General features: G+C 51.0%; 1 protein-coding gene across 1 annotated transcript; it reads right to left on the reverse strand.

The window, feature by feature from the left end:
- Nucleotides 1-1,426: 1,426 nt before the first annotated feature.
- Nucleotides 1,427-18,706, reverse strand: LOC140741267 (uncharacterized). Its single transcript, XM_073071262.1, has 5 exons — nucleotides 18,654-18,706; nucleotides 18,383-18,464; nucleotides 4,273-4,350; nucleotides 2,669-2,838; nucleotides 1,427-1,691 (listed from the first exon to the last, which is right to left on the reverse strand). The coding sequence occupies exons 2-5, from the start codon at nucleotides 18,404-18,406 to the stop codon at nucleotides 1,577-1,579; spliced, it is 387 nt and encodes a 128-aa protein (XP_072927363.1). The 5' UTR covers nucleotides 18,407-18,464; nucleotides 18,654-18,706; the 3' UTR covers nucleotides 1,427-1,576.
- Nucleotides 18,707-20,604: the final 1,898 nt, after the last annotated feature.

The raw sequence follows: 20,604 nt of genomic DNA on the forward strand, positions 1-20,604 counted from the left end.
TGTGGTGGATGTGGAGTGCATAGACTAATCTCTCACTCATCACTTCCTTCCTCATAGTGGCTGCGTGATCAAAGAGGAAGGTGGCCAAATTTAACCACAGATAACACAAATGTGCCTCTTTAGTAACCTCAGAACTGGCATCCAGAGAAAGCAAAAGAGAGTATGTGTGTGAGAGAGAGAGAGAGAGAGAGAGAGAGAGAGAGAGAGGCAGAAAGACAGCAACAGAGACAGAGAAAGGGGGGAGAGAGAGAGAGTGAGAGAGTAGAATCTGCCCCTCCCACAGAAGCCCGCAAACCAAGGAAGCACAACGTTGGAGGTGGTGGTGAGAGAGGAGTGCTGCTGGAGGAAGAACGAGTGTCGGACTGTGGGATGGACGATGAGGAGGGAGCGCAGCACTGCAGGAAGGGCGGTACCACGTTGTGGAGAGACGATGAGGATGGAGCACCGTGTTGATTGACGGGCAGTGTGGCAGGAGCACCGCAGCAGGTGTGGTGAGAAGGGTAGTGAGGAGGCAGTGTCACGCTGTGGGAGGGGCAGTGAGGAGGGAGCGCAGCACTACTGGGAAGCGGCAGGTAACGATGAGATGATTGACAGATCAGGGTCTGGGCAATAACGTGACACAATCCTGCCACCTGACTTTCAGTTCCACATTCAGTTCAAGATCACATTTCAGATTTCCTGAGGGCTCTAATAACTTCTTCTTCTTCTGACAGAGAATTCAGTAATCTCACTTCCCCCTAACCAACTCACAATGAAAAGAATGACGCAGAGGGAAGGGGAGAGGTGTAGAAGGTTAACACTTGCTCAACCAGTATTTTTTCAACCGCAACTCCAGAACTCTGCAGAGGACAGTTCCACAGGTCACACTACGCACAGTTCCCGTCTCCCTATCCCTGGGTCAGACCCACACTGGGAGCACCGTACGCAGTTCCCGTCTCCCCATTCCTGGGTCAGACCCACACCAGAAGCACCATTTACAATTCCCATCTCCTGATCCCTGGGTCAGACCCACACCGGGAGCACCGTGCACAGTTCCCATCTCCCCATCCCTGGGTCAGACCCACACCGGGAGCACCATTTACAATTCCCATCTCCCCATCCCTGGGTCAGACCCACACCGGGAGCACCGTGCACAGTTCCTGTCCCCTTTTTTCATTCATTATTTACCAAACGATTCGGACGTGCCTGTTTTGTAAGTTATCAGGTGCATTCAAATCGGTGGTCAGTGAAAACAGCAGAGGCCCAGTTATTGGGTGCATTGAAAGTTGAGTTTGATTGGTTCCTGATTAGTAAGGGTGTAAGAGGTTATAAGAAAGCTGGAGAATGTGGTTGAGTGGGATAATAAATCAGCCATGACGTGATGGCCAAATTTTCTGATTCTGCTCCTATGTCTTATGATCTGAAAAACTGAGACAAAGAGCACCTGTTACTCAAAAGGAACATTTATTGATTTACTTTTCTTTTCGATCTTTCACCCACGTTCCAAAACCAAGCACGCCATCCCTGAGATTACAGGCAGGTAGGGGAGAGAGGCGTCCCCATGGACGATCAGGCTGGACTCCGGATAATCTGTCACTCACATGGCAAACAAAATGAGGAACGCTACCATTAGGCAGAAGAGTCCCATTGCCTCGGAGAGAGCGAAGCCCAGAATGGCATAGGAGAACAGCTGCTGCTTCAGGGAAGGGTTCCTGAGGACAGACACCAAGTGTGGGATTAGAGTGTGGAATTGTCATTTTCCTTTCCATGAAATGTGTTAAGTAATTCACTTTGGAAGATCTAAGTTGAAAGTAAATTTATTATCAAAGTTCATACAGTATATGTCATCATATACAACCATGAGATTTGTTATCTTGTGGGCATACTCAATAAATCCAATACTTTAACAGAATCATTGGAAGACTGCACTCAACAGGACGGACGAGTGGTGAGCAAAAGTCAACAAACTGCGCAACTACAAAAAATAATAATAAATAAATCAACAAATATTGATAATGTCAAATGAAGAGTTCTTGAGAGTCCACTGATTATGATGGGGCAAGTGAAGTTATTCCCTTTGGTTCAAGAGCCTGATGGTTGGGTGGGGTAATAACTGTTCCTGAACCTGGTGGTGTGAGTCCTGAGGCTCCTGTACCTTCTACCTGACGGCAGCAGTGAGAAAGAGCATGGCCTGGGTGGTGGGGATCCCTGATGATGGGTGCTGCTTTCCTGTGACAGCGTTTCATGCAGATGTGCTCAATGGGGGGGGGGGGGCTTTACCCATCATGGACTGGGCCGTATCCACTACTTTGTGCAGAATTTTCTGTTCAAGGGCACTGATGTTTCCATACCAGACTGTGATGCAGCCAGTCAATATACTTTCCACTACACATCTATAGAAGTTTGTCAAAGTTTACAATGTTGTGCCAAATCTTCACAAACTCCTCAGGAAATAGAGGTGCTATTGTCCTTTCTTTGCAATTGCACTTGTGTACTGAGTTGCAGTGCAAGGTGATAGGATGGTTTAGAAGGGCCGTGGTGCGTTGGCCCTTATTAGTTGGGTATTGAGTTCAAGAGCTGTGTGGTGATGTTGCAGCTCTACAAAACTCTAGTCAGACTACACTTGGGAGTAATGTGTTCAGTACTGGTCCCCTAATATCACAGTGTATCACACCACTTGGGAACATACCTGGCATATCCAATGATAAGGCTGCCAAAGACGGTGCCAATTCCGGCTCCTGATCCCGCTACTCCCACTGTGGCCGCTCCAGCACCGATGAACTTTGCCGCAGTGTCGATGTCACAGGTCAGGGCGCTGGTCTGGAATGGCCGTAGGGTCACATGGGGCTGGGGCTGGAGCTGGAGGGAAATACCAGGAGGGCAGATGAAGAGGGTCAATAAATGGAGGCAGGGTGAAAGGAGTAAAGCGAGGGAAAGGGGAGGAATAAAAGGAGGGAGAGAGAAGTAAAGAGGAGATAGAGATGGAAGGGGGTAAGATAGAATAAAGGCAGAGACAGAGTGGGATGGGGGAGAGAAAGAGGAAGGAAAACAAGGAGGAGGGAGAGTGGGGAATAAGAAAAGAGAGAGAATGTGGAGAAATAAAAAATGGGATAAAAGGAGGGGAGGGAAGGGATAGAGGAATGAAGAAGGGGAAATGGAGAGTGAGAAAGAGATAGGGAGGGAGTGAGGTAGAATAAAGGGAAGGATAAAGTGGGATAGAGGAGGGAGGTGGCATAGAGGGAGAGAGACATAGGAATAAAGTGATGAGCAATAGAAGAGGGGAAATATGCAAAGAGCGAGATAGAATAAAAATAGAGTGGGATAGTGTGGTGGTGAAAATACTGCATTTTGCCGCTCCTCTTTGATGACTGCTAAAAGCCCTTTGTAGCACTTGATTTGCTGTCAAGTCTGTTAACACCTCACTTCTGAAGAGCAATGGTCTTACAAGAACTGCAACATATTTAGATTAGTTGTCAACTGCAGCCTGAGTTCCTGCTTCAAGGCTAAGCACAGCTTGGTCCAGTTAAAACTGCAGACTAGACATAGCATGAGATATAATGACCTCTCTGTATGATAAGCTATCTATCTCTCTGTATAAAAGGTCAACTCGCATAAGCGTCTGGTCAGAGTCAGTCTCTCCAACCGTGAGGGTTGGCTCTCCGTGATCATCACGACAATAAAGGTTCTCGCTGCGAACTGAGCCCACAGAGTCTCTGTCTTTTATTTTAAGTAAAGTGTTAAAACTCTGCTACAACAGATAGGAGGGACAGAGAGGGGAAGAAATAACAGGAAGGGGACAGGAAGGAAGAGGGTGTAAAAAGACAGGGTGGTAATTGAGAGGGTGAGAGGAGTAAAGAGAAGGAGGGCAAGGGAGAGGATGAAAAGGATGGGATATAAAAGGGGGGGGGAGGAAGGGGACAGGATCCATGGAGGGAGGGTGGGAGGGGGATATATAAGGGAGAGGAAGGGAGAGGGATGTTTTTGACGATGCAGTCTGTTAAACCTTCACCATCCTCAAGGAAAGGGTCAGAGTAGCCAACAGGGTGGGTGAAAGGTCCACTCTTGTGCCCCCCTCAACTAAAAATCCAACAGAACACCATCCCCACCTCATCTCCTTCTGAAGATCCAACTGACCCTTTATCCTCAGCCAGATAAATGTCCTTTGGCCAAACCCATACCTCCTGCTCACCAGAAGCCGTAGGACTTCTCAAGTACATAAGCAGAGGCCAAAAACACAAGGATAGTGTGTGGAACTGAGAATGCAAGGTGGGGGTAGAGTCACGCCTGTCTTACCCAATGGGGATGAGACTCCAATCTCGACTGGAATGACGCACAGACCGGACGGTACAGCAGCCTGGAGCCAGAACGAATCTGCAACAGGAGAACATTTTATTTTATGCACTCTTATTACTCCGATCCACCCTCACCAACATTAATGATGCACTACAGAAAGCATCCTATCCTAATGCATCACAACTGTCTGCCCTGCCTGTGACCATATGAAACTGCGGAGAGTTGTGGACACAGCTCAGCACATCACAGAAACCAGCCTCCCCTCCATGGACTCTGTCTACACTTCTCACTGTCTCAGTAAAGCAGCCAGAATAATCAAAGACCCCTCCCACCCCAGACATTCTCCCTTCTCCCCTCTCCCATCGGGCAGAAGATACAAAAACCTAAAAGGATGTCCCACCAGGCTCAAGAATAGCTTCTACCCTGCTGTTACAATCAAGTACAAAATGGACTCTTGACCTCAGTCTACCTCATCACAGCCCTAACACCTTCTTTCCTCTGCACTCTCTCTGTGACTGTGACGCTTTATTCTGCATTCTGTTATTGTTTTACCCTGTACTGCCTCAGTGCACTGTGTGATGATCTGATCTGAATGAACAGTATGAAAGACAAGCTTTTCACTGTATCACAGTACACATGACAATAATAAACCTGAGGCCCTCTGTTGGTTGAGGTTGCCCATGGATGTTGTGTCCTAGCTGTCTACAAGCCAAGGCACTACAATATGGAGAGCAAGCTCCCCCTCTCCATGCATTTCATGAATCCAAAAGAACGGATCCACACACTATCCTTGTGTTTTTGGCCTCTGCTTATGTACTTGAGAAGTCCTACGGCTCCTGGTGAGCAGGAGGTATGGGTTTGGCCAAAGGACATTTACCTGGCTGAGGATAAAGGGTCAGTTGGATCTTCAGAAGGAGGTGAGGTGGGGATGGTGTTCTGTTGGATTTTAGATGCAGTTTGGTTCCACCAGCATTGGAGGACCATAAGACATAGGAGCAGAATTAGGCCATTTGGCCCATTGAATTTGCTTCAATCATGGCTGATCCTTTGTAACCCCTCCTCAGCCTCACTCCCTGGCCTTCTCCCCTTAACCTTTGAGTCCGTGGCCAATCAATCTCCGCCTTAAATATACCCAACGTGTTGGCCTCCACAGCTGCCTGTGGTCACAAATTCCAGAAATTCACCACCCTCTGACTAAAGAAATTTCTTTGCATCTCTGTTTTAAATGGATGTCGCTCTATCCTGAGGCTGTGCCCTCTTGATCTAGACTCCCCCACTATGGGAAACAACCTTTCCACATCTATTCTGTCGAGGCCTTTCAACATTCAAAAGGTTTCAATGAGATTTCTGCTCATCCTTCTAAATTCCAGCGAGTACAGACCCAGAGCTATCAAACCTTTCACTTCCAAAATCCTTGTGAACCTCCTCTGGACCCTCTCCAACGCCAGCACATCATTTCTAAGATGAGGAGCCCAAAACTGTTCACAGTACTCAAGGTGAGGCCTCACCGATGCCTTATAAAGCCTCAGCATCACATCCCTGCTCTTGTATTCTAGACCTCTTGAAATGTGTGCTAACATTGCATTTGCCTTCCTCACCACCGACTCATCTGCAGGTTAACCTTTAGGGTGTTCTGCACCAGGACTCCCCAAGTTCCTTTGCATCTCAGAGTTTTGGATTTTCTCCCCATTTAGACAATAGTCTGCACATTTATTTCTTCTACCATAGTGCATGACCATGCATTTTCCAACACTATTATTTACCACTTTCTTGCCCATTCTCCTAATCTGTAGCCTTCCTGTTGCCTCAACACTACCTGCCCCTCCACCAATCTTTGTATCATCTGCAAACTTGGTAACAAAGCCGTATATTCCATCATCAAAATCATTGATACACAGCATAAAAAGGAGTGGTCCCAACACCAACCCCTGCGGAACACAAGTCACTGGCAGTCAACCAGAAAAGGATCCTTTTATTCCCACTCACTGCCTCCTACCAATCAGCCAATGCTCTAACCATGCTGGTAGTTTTCCTGTAATACCATGGGTCTTAACTTGGTAAGCAGCCTCATGTGTGGCACCTTGTCAAAGACCTTCTGAAAGTCCAAATATATAACATCCACTGCATCCCCTTTATCTATCCTACTTATAATCTCAAGGAATTCCAACAGGTTTGTCAGTCAAGATTTTCCAAGGAAACCATGGTGACTTTGTCACCTAGGGCTTCATAACCTCATCCTTAACAATTGACTCCAACACCTTCCCAACCACTGAGGTCAGACTAACTGGTCAATAATTTCCTTTCTGCTGCCTCCCTCCTTTCTTAGAGAGTGGAGTGACATTTGCAATTATCCAGTCATCTGGCAGCATGCCAGAGTCCAATGATTTTTGAAGGATCATTATTAATGCCTCCACAATCTTTATCACTTCCTCTTTCAGAACCCTAGGGTGCAGTTCATCTGGTCTGGGTGACTTATATACCTTTAGGTCTTTCAGCTTTTTGAGCACCTTCTCCCTTGTAATAGTAACTGCACTCACTTCTCCTCCCTCGCCCTTCAACACCTGGCACACTGCTGGTGTCTTCCACAGTGAAGACTGATGCAAAATACTCACTTAGTTCATCTGCCATCTCCTTGTCCCCTGTTACTTCTCCGGCCTCATTTTCTAGGGGTCCTATATCCACTCTCATCTTTCTTTAATTTTTATATATTTGAAGTAGAGTTTTCTAATCACATTAATATTGTTTACTACCTTACTATCATATTTCATCTTTTCCCTCCTAATGATTCTTCTAGTTGCTCTATGTAGGTTTTTAAAGCTTCCCAATCCTCTATCTTCCCGCTAATTTTTGCTTTGTTGTATGCCCTCTCTTTTGCTTTTACATTAACGTTGACTTCCCTTGTCAGCCGCGGTTGTACTATTTTGCCATTTGAGTATTTCTTTGTTTTTGGAATACATCTATCCTGCACCTTCCTCATTTTCCCCAGAAACACACACCATTGCTGCTCTGCTGTCATCCCTGCCAGCATCTCCTTCCAATTTATTTTGGCCAACTCCTCTCTCATCCCACTGTAATTTCCTTTACTCCACTGAAATACTGCTACGTCAGACTTTACCCTCTTCCGATCGAATTTCAAGTTGAACTCATTCATATTGTGATCACTACTTCTAAGGGTTCTTTCACCTTAAGCTCTCTGATCGCCTCCGGTTCATTACGTAACACCCGATCCAGTATAGCTGATTCCCCCAGTAAGCTCAATGACAAACTGCTCTAAAAAGCCATCTCACGGGCATTTAGATAGATAGATAGATAGATACTTTATTCATCCCCATGGGGAAATTCAACTTTTTTTCCAATGTCCCATACACTTGTTGTAGCAGAACTAATTACATACAATACTTGACTCAGTAAAAAAAAATAAAAATATATATGATATGCATCTAAATCACCATTTCCTCATTTCCGATCCATTACCAACCTGATTTCTGGCTCCTAAGGGACCTCTCTGGTTCATTACATAACACCCAATCCAGTATAGTTAATCCCCGAAGCGGCTCAATGACAAACTGCTCAAAAAAGCCAGCTCTTGGGCATTCAACAAATTTGCTCATTTCCGATCCATTACCAACCTGATTTTCCCAATTGACCTGCATGTTGAGTTCTCCCATGATGATTGCCCTTTTGACACACCTTTTCTATGTCCTGTTGTGATCTGTGGTCCACATCCCAGCCACTGTTGGGAGGCCTGTATAAAACTGCCATCGGGGTCATTTTACCCTCGCAGTTTAACTCAACCCCCAAGGATTCAACATCTTCCGATCCTATGTCACATCTTTCTACTGATTTGATGCCATTCTTTACCAGCAGAGTCACACCACCCCCTCTGCCTACCTTCCTATCCCTCCGATACAACGTGTAACCTTGTGCATTCAGCTCCCAACCACAACCATCCTTCAACCACGATTCAGTGATGACCACAACATCAGACCTGACAATCTGTAAAAGTGCAACAAGATCATCCACCTTATTTCTTCTACTCCGCGCATTGAGATACAACACCTTGAGTACCGTAATTGCTACCCTTTCTGATTCTGCATCCCTGATACACTGATATTCACGTGCTGGCTGCAATTTTGTCCTATCATCTGCTTGCCCTTTCTGACAGTCTGACTGCACACTATCTTTGCTTTATTTTAAACCATCCTTCCTATCCTGAGTCCCTTCACTCTGGTTTCCACCCATCACTAAAACAGTTTAAACCCTCCCAAACAGCTCTAACAAACTTACCCACGAGAATATTGGTTCAGGTGCAACCTGTCACTTTTGAGCAAGTCATTCCTCCCCCAGAAGAGATCCCACGATTCTTTGCCCACCGGTACCGTACCCCGGTGTTATACAGTGACAGACCCGTCCCCACCGGTACCGTACTCCGGTGTTACACAGTGACAGACCCATCCCCACCGGTACCGTACCCCGGTGTTATACAGCGACAGACCTGTCCCCACCGGTACCGTACCCCGGTGTTATACAGTGACTGACCCGTCACACCGGTACCGTACCCCGGTGTTATACAGCGACAGACCTGTCCCCACCGGTACCGTACCCCGGCGTTACACAGCGACAGACCCGTCCCCACCGGTACCGTACCCCGGTGTCACACAGTGACTGACCCGTCCCCACCGGTACCGTACCCCGGTGTTATAGAGTGACAGACCCGTCCCCACCGGTACCGTACCCCGGTGTTAGACAGTGATAGACCCGTCCCGACCGGTACCGTACGCCGGTGTTATACAGTGACAGACCCGTCCACACCGGTACCGTACCCCGGTGTTATACAGCGACAGACCCGTCCACTCCGGTACCGTACCCCGGTGTTAGACAGCGACAGACCCGTCCACACCGGTACCGTACCCCGGTGTTACACAGTGACAGACCCATCCCCACCGGTACCGTACCCCGGTGTTATACAGTGACAGACCCGTCCCCACCGGTACGGTACCCCCGGTGTTACACAGCGACAGACCCGTCCCCACCGGTACCGTACCCCGGTGTTATACAGTGACAGACCCGTCCCCACCTGTACCGTACCCCGGTGTTACACAGTGACAGACCCGTCCCCACCGGTACCGTACCCCGGTGTTACACAGTGACAGACCCGTCCCCACCTGTACCGTACCCCGGTGTCACACAGTGACAGACCCGTCCCCACCGGTACCGTACCCCGGTGTTACACAGTGACAGACCCGTCCCCACCGGTACCGTACCCCGGTGTCACACAGTGACAGACCCGTCCCCACCGGTACCGTACCCCGGTGTCACACAGCGACAGACCCGTCCCCACCGGTACCGTACCCCGGTGTCACACAGCGACAGACCCGTCCCCACCGGCACCGTACCCCGGCGTCACACAGCGACAGACCCGTCCCCACCGGCACCGTACCCCCGGCGTTACACAGCGACAGACCCGTCCCCACCGGTACCGTACCCCGGCGTTACACAGCGACAGACCCGTCCCCACCGGTACCGTACCCCGGCGTTACACAGCGACCGACCCGTCCCCACCGGTACCGTACCCCGGCGTTACACAGCGACCGACCCGTCCCCACCGGTACCGTACCCCGGCGTTACACAGTGACAGACCCGTCCCCACCGGTACCGTACCCCGGTGTTACACAGTGACCGACCCGTCCCCACCGGTACCGTACCCCGGTGTTACACAGTGACCGACCCGTCCCCACCGGTACCGTACCCCGGTGTCACACAGTGACAGATCCGTCTCCACCGGTACCGTACCCCGGTGTTACACAGCGACAGACCCGTCCCCACCGGTACCGTACCCCGGTGTCACACAGCGACAGACCCGTCCCCACCGGTACCGTACCCCGGTGTTACACAGCGACAGACCCGTCCCCACCGGTACCGTCCCCCGGTGTTACACAGTGACAGACCCGTCCCCACCGGTACCGTACCCCGGCGTTACACAGCGACAGACCCGTCCCCACCGGTACCGTACCCCGGTGTTACACAGCGACAGACCCGTCTCCACCGGTACCGTACCCCGGTGTTACACAGCGACAGACCCGTACCCCGGTGTTACACAGTGACAGACCCGTACCCCGGTGTTACACAGTGACAGACCCGTCCCCACCTGTACCGTATCCCGGTGTTACACAGCGACAGACCCGTACCACGGTGTTACACAGTGACAGACCCGTCCCCACCTGTACCGTACCCCGGTGTTACACAGTAACAGAACCATCTCCACCAGTACGGTACCCCCGGTGTTACACAGTGACAGACCCGTCCCCACCGGTACCGTACCCCGGTGTTACACAGCGACAGACCCGTCCCCACCGGTACCGTACCCCGGTGTTTCACAGCGACAGACCCGTCCCCACCGGTACCGTACCCCGGTGTTACACAGCGACAGACCCGTCCCCACCGGTACCGTACCCCGGTGTTACACAGTGACAGACCCATCTCCACCGGTACCGTACCCCGGTGTTACACAGTGACAGACCTGTCCCCACCGGTACCGTACCCCGGCGTTACACAGTGACAGACCCATCCCCACCGGTACCGTACCCCGGTGTTACACAGCGACAGACCCGTACCCCGGTGTTACACAGCGACAGACCCGTCCCCAACTGTACCGAACCCCGGTGTTACACAGCGACAGACCCGTCCCCACCTGTACCGAACCCCGGTGTTACACAGCGACAGACCCGTCCCCACCGGTACCGTACCCCGGTGTTACACAGCAACAGACCCGTCCCCACCGGTACCGTACCCCGTTGTTACACAGCGACAGACCCGTCCCCACCGGTACCGTACCCCGGTGTTACACAGCGACAGACCCGTCCCCACCGGTACCGTACCCCGGTATTATACAGTGACAGACCCGTCCCCACCTGTACCGTACCCCGGTGTCACACAGTGACTGACCCGTCCCCACCGGTACCGTACCCCAGTGTTAGACAGTGACAGACCCGTCCCCACCGGTACCGTCCCCCGGTGTTACACAGTGACAGACTCGTCCCCACCGGTACCGTACCCCGGTGTTACACAGTGACAGACCCGTCCCCACCTGTACCGTATCCTGGTGTTACACAGCGACAGACCCGTACCCCGGTGTTACACAGCGACAGACCCGTCCCCACCGGTACCGTACCCCGGTGTTACACAGCGACAGACCCGTCTCCACCGGTACCGTACCCCGGTGTTACACAGCGACAGACCCGTCCCCACCGGTACCGTACCCCGGTGTCACACAGTGACAGACCCGTCCCCACCGGTACCGTACCCCGGTGTTATACAGTGACAGACCCGTCCCCACCGGTACCGTACCCCGGTGTCAAACAGTGACAGACCCGTCTCCACCGGTACCGTACCCCGGTGTTACACAGCGACAGACCCGTCCCCACCGGTACCGTACCCCGGTGTCACACAGTGACAGACCCGTCTCCACCGGTACCGTACCCCGGTGTTACACAGCGACAGACCCGTCCCCACCGGTACCGTACCCCGGTGTCACACAGCGAAAGACCCGTCCCCACCGGTACCGTACCCCGGTGTTACACAGCGACAGACCCGTCTCCACCGGTACCGTACCCCGGTGTTACACAGCGACAGACCCGTCCCCACCGGTACCGTACCCCGGTGTTACACAGCGACAGACCCGTCCCCACCGGTACCGTACCCCGGTGTTACACAGCGACTGACCCGTCCCCACCGGTACCGTACCCTGGTGTCACACAGCGACAGACCCGTCCCCACCGGTACCGTACCCCGGTGTCACACAGTGACAGACCCGTCCCGACCGGTACCGTACCCCGGTGTTACACAGCGACAGACCCGTCCCCACCGGTACCGTACCCCAGTATTATACAGTGACAGACCCGTCCCCACCTGTACCGTACCCCGGTGTTACACAGTGACAGACCCGTCTCCACCGGTACCGTACCCCGGTGTTACACAGCGACAGACCCGTCCCCACCGGTACCGTACCCCGGTGTTACACAGCGACAGACCCGACCCACCGGTACCGTACCCCGGTGTTACACAGCGACAGACCCGTCCCCACCGGTACCGTACCCCGGTGTTACACAGCGACTGACCCGTCCCCACCGGTACCGTACCCCGGTGTTACACAGCGACTGACCCGTCCCCACCGGTACCGTACCCCGGTGTTACACAGCGATAGACCCATCCCCACCGGTACCGTACCCCGGTGTTACACAGCGGCAGACCCGTCCCCACCGGTACCGTACCCCAGTATTATACAGTGACAGACCCATCCCCACCTGTACCGTACCCCGGTGTTACACAGTGACAGACCCATCCCCACCGGTACCGTACCCCGGCGTTACACAGTGACTGACCCGTCCCCACCGGTACCGTACCCCGGTGTTACACAGCGACAGACCCGTCCCCACCGGTACCGTCCCCCGGTGTTACACAGTGACAGACCCGTCCCCACCTGTACCGTACCCCGGTGTTACACAGCGACAGACCCGTCCCCACCGGTACCGTACCCCGGTGTTACACAGCGACAGACCCGTCCCCACCGGTACCGTACCCCGGTGTTACACAGTGACAGACCCGTCTCCACCGGTACCGTACCCCGGTGTTACACAGCGACAGACCCGTCCCCACCGGTACCGTACCCCGGTGTCACACAGTGACAGACCCGTCTCCACCGGTACCGTACCCCGGTGTTACACAGCGACAGACCCGTCCCCACCGGTACCGTACCCCGGTGTCACACAGCGACAGACCCGTCTCCACCGGTACCGTACCCCGGTGTCACACAGCGACAGACCCGTCCCCACCGGTACCGTACCCCGGTGTTACACAGCGACAGACCCGTCTCCAACGGTACCGTACCCCGGTGTCACACAGCGACAGACCCGTCCCCACCGGTACCGTACCCCGGTGTTACACAGCGACAGACCCGTCCCCACCGGTACCGTACCCCGGTGTTACACAGCGACAGACCCGTCCCCACCGGTACCGTACCCCGGTGTTACACAGCGACTGACCCGTCCCCACCGGTACCGTACCCCGGTGTTACACAGCGACTGACCCGTCCCCACCGGTACCGTACCCCGGTGTTACACAGCGACAGACCCGTCCCCACCGGTACCGTACCCCGGTGTTACACAGCGACAGACCCGTCCCCACCGGTACCGTACCCCAGTATTATACAGTGACAGACCCGTCCCCACCTGTACCGTACCCCGGTGTTACACAGCGGCAGACCCGTCCCCACCGGTACCGTACCCCAGTATTATACAGTGACAGACCCGTCCCCACCTGTACCGTACCCCGGTGTCACACAGTGACAGACCCGTCCCCACCGGTACCGTACCCCGGTGTCACACAGTGACTGACCCGTCCCCACCGGTACCGTACCCCAGTGTTAGACAGTGACTGACCCGTACCCACTGGTACCGTACCCCGGTGTCACACAGTGACTGACCCGTCCCCACCGGTACCGTACCCCAGTGTTAGACAGTGACTGACCCGTCCCCACCGGTACCGTACCCCGGTGTCACACAGCGACAGACCCGTCTCCAACGGTACCGTACCCCGGTGTTACACAGCGACAGACCCGTCCCCACCGGTACCGTACCCCGGTGTTACACAGCGACAGACCCGTCCCCACCGGTACCGTACCCCGGTGTTACACAGCGACAGACCCGTCCCCACCGGTACCGTACCCCGGTGTTATACAGTGACAGACCCGTCCCCACCGGTACCGTACCCCGGTGTTACACAGTGACAGACCCGTCCCCACCGGTACCGTACCCCGGTGTTACACAGTGACAGACCCGTCCCCTCCGGTACCGTACCCCGGTGTTACACAGTGACAGACCCGTCCCCACCGGTACCGTACCCCGGTGTTAGACAGTGACAGACCCGTCCCCACCGGTACCGTACCCCGGTGTTACACAGTGACAGACCCATCTCCACCAGTACGGTACCCCCGGTGTTACACAGTGACAGACCCGTCCCCACCGGTACCGTACCCCGGTGTTACACAGCGACAGACCCGTCCCCCACCGGTACTGTACCCTGGTGTTCTGTGACAGAGCAACCCGTACCAGTACTGTATGTCACTCTTTCCCTACTACCCTAGAATTACTTTGTGATTAAGCAATGCTACCTGCTGGCAACTATAAATTACGCAACAAAGATCGGCTGGTTGTGTGGTGTTGCAATAACCTTGCAATTAACGTCATCAAAGACCAAGGAACAGATTGTGCATTGCAGGAAGGGGAAGTTGGGAGAACACATTCACGACATGCGTTCAAAGACCCACATTCAATGATTTCAGAACAATTGCTTCCACCATCAAATTTCTGGAAAGTTCACAAACCCATGAACACTACCTTATTGTTTGTTTATTTATTTATTTTTGTGATTTATAGTGATTTTATATCTGACACTGTACCGCTGCTGCAAAATTAATTTCATCCATGTCAGTAATAACCCTGATCCTGACGATAAAGATCATGTTGAAATGAGGAACTAAATCTTGCTTGGGGCTTTTCTCAAAATAGTTCACACTTACAAAATAATATTTGCAAATCCTTACTTCATCAACCTGTCAGTGTGTAAGCAAAACTAACATTAACACTCTGCAGAGATTCACATCTGCCTGTGTAACGTAATCTGCTACTGCGTTCAGACACAACACTGTTAACCCATGAGATACGAGACCAAAATTAGGCTACTTTTGCTATCCAGATGGTTCCTTCATTCAATCATGGATGATTTCTCTTTCAACCCCTCTCCCACCTCATCCCCACCACCAATCAAGAAGCCATCCATCTCTGCCTTGAACACACGCGAAGTCTCGACTGTGGAGGGCTATGGTATCAGGCAGAATAACAGTTCAGCTCCAAGTTTCCTTAGCTTGTGTATCCAGCCATCACAATGCCATAGGGTTCAAGATAATTCTGGGAAAGGATAGGTCTGGTCTGAGGGTTGAGACTCTAAATTGGAGAAAGGCCAATTTTGATAGGATCTGGCAAGTGTGGATCGCGACAGGTTGTCCTCTGGGAAAGGGATGCTTTCAAAAGTGAAACTTTGGGAGTGGAGTCTGCATGCTCTTGTGAGAATACAGGGTAAGGAACACAAGTTTAGGGAACCTTGGTTTTTGAGAGATATTGAACCTCTTGTTAAGGAGGAGGAAGAGGAGGTGCATAGCAGGCATTGGAAGCAAGAAACAAATGAGGTGCTTGAGGAGCATCAGAAATGCAAGAGAACAACTGAGACTGTGCAATTGTTGTCACCTATTCCAATTTCCAAGGACTTGAGGACCTGAGTTGGAGGGAGAAGTTGAATAGGTCAGGATTCTATTCCTTAGAGCATATACCTCTAAATGAGAGGTATAGAAAATTGTGAGGGGTGTAGATAAGTTAAAAGCAAGCTGTTCCCCCCCCCACCCCCAAGAGAATAGGTAAGCCTAGAACTAGAGATCATGAATTAAGGGTGAAAGGTGAAATGCTTCAAGAACACGAGAGGGAGCTTTTTCATGAGGGTGGTGAGAGTGGAACAAGCTGCCAGTGAGGTAATGGGTGCGGGTACAATTTGAAAATTCAAGAGAAATTTGGATAGGTATGTGAATGAGAGGGGTATGATCCCGGTGCAGGTGGTTGGAACTACACATCTGGGGAATTTTTAAAGGTATATGCACACATTTGGCCCAATTTTTATCAGCATTGGTTAATTATTGTCACATGTACTGAGATCCAGTGCAAAGTTTGTCTGGCATACTGTTCATACAGATCAGATCATACTGAGCTAGAACAAGGCAGAATAATAGTTCAATGAGACCCAATGGGCTGAAGGGCCTTTTTCTGTGCTGAAATACTCTGTGACTGACTCTAAAGTGTAAGTGCAGTGCAGGTAAACTATAAGCTAGGTGATAAACGAGATAGGATTTTGAAGGCAAACATCCATCTTGTTGTACAGGAGTCTGACAGAAGCCGTCCTTGAGCCTCATGGTACACACTTTCAGGCTTTTGTATCTTCTGCTCAATAGGAGGGGTGGGAGGGGTCTTTGATTTTGTTGGCTGTTTCACTGAGACAGTGAGAAGTGTGGACAGAGTCCATGGAGGGGAGGCTGGTTTCTGTGCTGTGTTGAGCCGTGTCCACAACTCTCTGCAGTTTGTTACATTCGTGGACAGAGCAGGTGCCGTACCAAGCCACGATGCATCGATAAAAATTAGAAAATGTTGACAGGGACCCACCAAATTTGTTTAGCCTCAATGGAAATCTTGGTTGTTATGAACCAGTTGGGCCCAAGATCCTGTAACACTCCCCTGGGACTTGCCGTTCACTTTAAAAGTCCTCTCTTCCTTCCCTTTCTTCCAAGGTTCACTGTCTTCTCCTCTTAGATTTCTTCTACAGCACTTTACTTCTTTTACATACCACGTCCCAGCTTCTAACTTCATCTCCCCCACCCCCATCCACCCACCCAGCCAGTTTCACCTTGAGCTTCTTTCCCTCCCCACCTTATTCTGGATTCGCCTTCCTTCCTTTCAAATCCAGGTGAAGGGTCTCAAAATATCAACTGTCCATTTCCCTCCACAAAGGCTGCCTGACCTGCCGAGTTCCTCCAGCATTTTCTGTGCAATGCTCAAGATTTCCAACATCTGCAGAATCTCTTGTGTTTCCAAAGAACTGACTGTGGACTTCAGCAAGGACAACCCACACTAACTCTCAGTGAGGGGTCAGCGGTGGAAAGGGTGAGCAGCTTCAAGTTCCTGGGTGTCAGCATCTGAGGATCTATCCTGGGTCCAACACATTGATGCAATCACAAAGAAATAAAGCACACCAGTGGCTATACTTCATTAGAAGTATTTGGTTTGTCACCAAATAATAGCAAATTTCTAGATGCACAGTCTGCCTGGGTGCATCACCGCCTGTTATGGAGGCTACAACACGTGATCAAGAGGCTACAGAGGGTTGAAGACATCAATAGCAATAAGGCAATGGCATCCATCACTCAGGGCCCTCACCATCAGGATCATGCCCTCTTCTCATTAATACCATCAGGAAGGAGGTGCAGGAACCCAAAGAGACACTCATTTAACAATTCAGGAACAGCTTCTTCCAATCCACCACAAGTAGCCATGAACGCTACCTCATTATTCCTCTTTTCTTACACTATTTATTTTGTAATTTGTAGCTAATTGTGCTTTTGTACTCTACTGCTGCCTAGAAAACAAATTTCAGGACATAAAATCCACCAGACTGTGTGGCAGGTCCGTCCTTCGAGGAGGGAGAACAGTTCCCGGACACGGTGCTCACCAGGGCCCTGTACAACCACAGCAAGACTCCTGTCATCAAACCCCCGCGCATCCACGGCCAATTAGCCACATGCTGTCCCTTTGTACTTAGTGTACAAGGAACCCCCATCCAATCCACCCGATCTCACCAATAGTGATTTAGATGCATATCATATTTTTTCTTTACTGAGTTAAGTATTGTATGTAATTAGTTTTGCTACAACAAGTGTATGGGACATTGGAAAAAAGTTGAATTTCCCCATGGGGATGAATAAAGTATCTATCTATCTATCAATACTCTGCACTACCATATGCTGGTCCCAGCCCCAGAGACCCGGGCTCCATCCTGACCTCCAGCACGGAGAGAGGGGAAAGGGGAGAGTGTAATGTAATAAACCCAAACTGCCTTAAATACAGGCTGCAACGCAGTAAATGCAACTTAAGAAGTACACATCCTCAAGCTGCAGCAGTTTGCATTTACCGCAACTGACTGCAATGCTCGGGGAATTTCCGGACTGTCACGATTCCGAATTGCATTCAACGCAGGATGCAATTTCCCCGACCTCAATGCAGCGGAAAACCGCAACGCAATGTACCGACGGACCACCCGTACTGTCCCGAATTGCATTAAATGCAGCATGTAACTTCCTCCGATAGTGATGCAGTATCTGCAAAACAACGGCGCTGCCTTCAATGAAACTCTCGGCTGCGCGCCTTTCCCGTTTGCATTGCTGAGGTGACAGTCATCTCCTCTCTTTCTCCCTCCCTGCTTCCTTCCCACTCCCACAACACAACTGAAAGACATTTACCAGGGCGGCGGGGGTGCAAGCCATCTTAATGCAGAGAGCCGTGCCCGAGGAGGAGAAAGCGGCGGGGAGGGCGAGAGGTTTCCTGCAAGAGGAGCAAATGGAAAGTCACCAAGGAAAGGAGAAGGAAAAACATGGGTGTGGGATCAAGTTCCCGGAGCGATGCGAACGTCTGCCAGATGGGATGGGGGGCGCAGCCCGAGAGGATGACATTGGATTGAGGTCGCCCCCCATTTGCCCCTGCGCCGCCCGCAGCCATAACGGCGACACTCACCCGCAGGAAAGAAAAAGTCACTCGCGCACGCGCGCTAAATGGGATGGGGCAGTTAAAGGCGCAGGGCGGCTCGGACCTCTCATTGTTTGACCGAAAGAAAATTTGGGAATTAAAGGCAATGATAGGAGAAAGGGCGGTTGTTGGGGATTGTTAGAGGAGGAGGAGGGTTAAGGAGATAAATAAGGAGAGGTGCAGAGGGGAGTCACAGAGTTGGAGGGGTCATAGAAACAGGGAGGGGTGTAGGGGATGAGGATTTATGGAGATAGGAAGGTGTGTAAGGGAGGGGGTGTCACAGAGATGGGGAGGAGTGTAGGGGCCAGGGGAGTCCAGGATGCAGGGAGGAATGAAGGGGAGGGAGTGGGGTCATGGGGACAGGGGTCTGGGTGGGGTGTAGCTACACTGTTTATTCTGTAGGGTGAGTCTTTGAGAGACCTTTCTTCAAGAGAGAAAAAGTAAAAATAAGTCCCTCTACCACCCTTACCCAGTTACCTCACAACCACAGGACCATGGAGTGTCACAGAGTACTACAGCACAGAAACAGGCCATTTGGCTCAATCCTGTCTCCTAACACTTGGTCCATAGACTTCCCCGTATGGGTGATTCAAGTGCCTACTTAGACACTTTGTCAAGTCAGGAGAGCACAGACCAGTTCTCATTGAGAGGTCAGCAGTGGAAAGGGTGAGTAGCTTCAATTTCCTGGTGTCAACTTCTCTGAGGATTTCTCCTGGGTCCAACACGCTGATGCAATCACAAAGAAGGCATACCAGTGGCTTTATTTCATCAAGTGATTTGCTATGTCACCAAAGACTCTTCCAGATTTCCAGAGATGTACCGTGGAGACTATTCTGACCAGTTACATCACAGCCTGGTGTGGAGGCTCCAATGCACAGGATCAGAAAAATCTGCAGAGTGTTGTAGATTCTGCCAGCTCCATCACGGACACAACCTTCCCCACCATCAAGGACACCTTCAAAAATCGATGCCTCAAGAAAACAGCACCCATCATTAAAGACCGCCACCACCCCTTTCATTACTACCATGAGGAAGGAAGAACCTCAGGACACACATTCAATGATTTAGGAACAGCTTCTTCTCCTCCACAATCAATTTTCTAAACAGTCCCTGAACCCATGAATACTATCTTATTATTCCTCTTTATTTTTGCACTATTTATTTTTGTAACTTATGATATTGTTTTAATGTATTGCAATGTACTGCTGCCACAAAATGTCACCAACCGACTGTCCTGGTCCAACACCATGGCCAGGAAAGCTTATCAACACCTCTACTTCCTCAGGAGGCTGAGGAAATTTGGTGCTCCTCATCAACCCTACCAATTTTTATCAGCAAACCATAGGAAACATCCTATCTGGAAGCATTTGCTCTGCCCGTGACCACAAGAAACCGCGGAGAGTTGTGGTCAATGTACAGCTCAGCACATCACGGAAACCAGCCTCCCCTCCATGGACTCTGTCCACACTTCTCACTGTCTCAGCATCATCAAAGATCCCTCCCACACTGGACTTTCTCTCTTTAGTAAAGCCTGAAAGCACGTACTACCAGGTTCAGGGACAGCTTCTATCCCATAGTTATAGTACTATTAAATAGTTCCCTAGTACACCTGACAATCTCCCTTGTCATGAGCTTACACCTTATTGCCTACCGGCACTGCACTCTCTCTGTAGCTGTTACACTTTATTCTGCATTCTGTTATTGTTCTACATCAATACGCTGTGTAATGATCTGATCTGTATGGAGAGTACGTAAGACAAGCTTTTCACTGTATTTCCAATAACAATTCTGATAAACCAATTCCAATTCCATTTCCCCAGGAGCCGACCATTCAAAGGGTGTGTCCAAGCGACATTAATACTCCCAAACTGTATCACCTTGCATTTACCTGCAATTGAAACCCAGCTGCCATTTATCAGCCCATTTCATCAACACTTCA

Source organism: Hemitrygon akajei, chromosome 18 (assembly GCF_048418815.1).
Source record: "Hemitrygon akajei chromosome 18, sHemAka1.3, whole genome shotgun sequence".
Lineage (NCBI taxonomy): Eukaryota > Metazoa > Chordata > Chondrichthyes > Myliobatiformes > Dasyatidae > Hemitrygon > Hemitrygon akajei.

Bases quoted from the DNA above. Each gene is read 5' to 3' on its own strand.
- LOC140741267 (XM_073071262.1), bottom strand. From the start codon at position 18,406: ATGGCTTGCACCCCCGCCGCCCTG. The intron at 4,351-18,382 runs GTAAATGTCTTT...CTCCTGTTGCAG, and splicing joins CTTGCACCCCCGCCGCCCTG to ATTCGTTCTGGCTCCAGGCT. The intron at 1,692-2,668 runs GTATGTTCCCAA...GTCTGTCCTCAG, and splicing joins CTTATCATTGGATATGCCAG to GAACCCTTCCCTGAAGCAGC.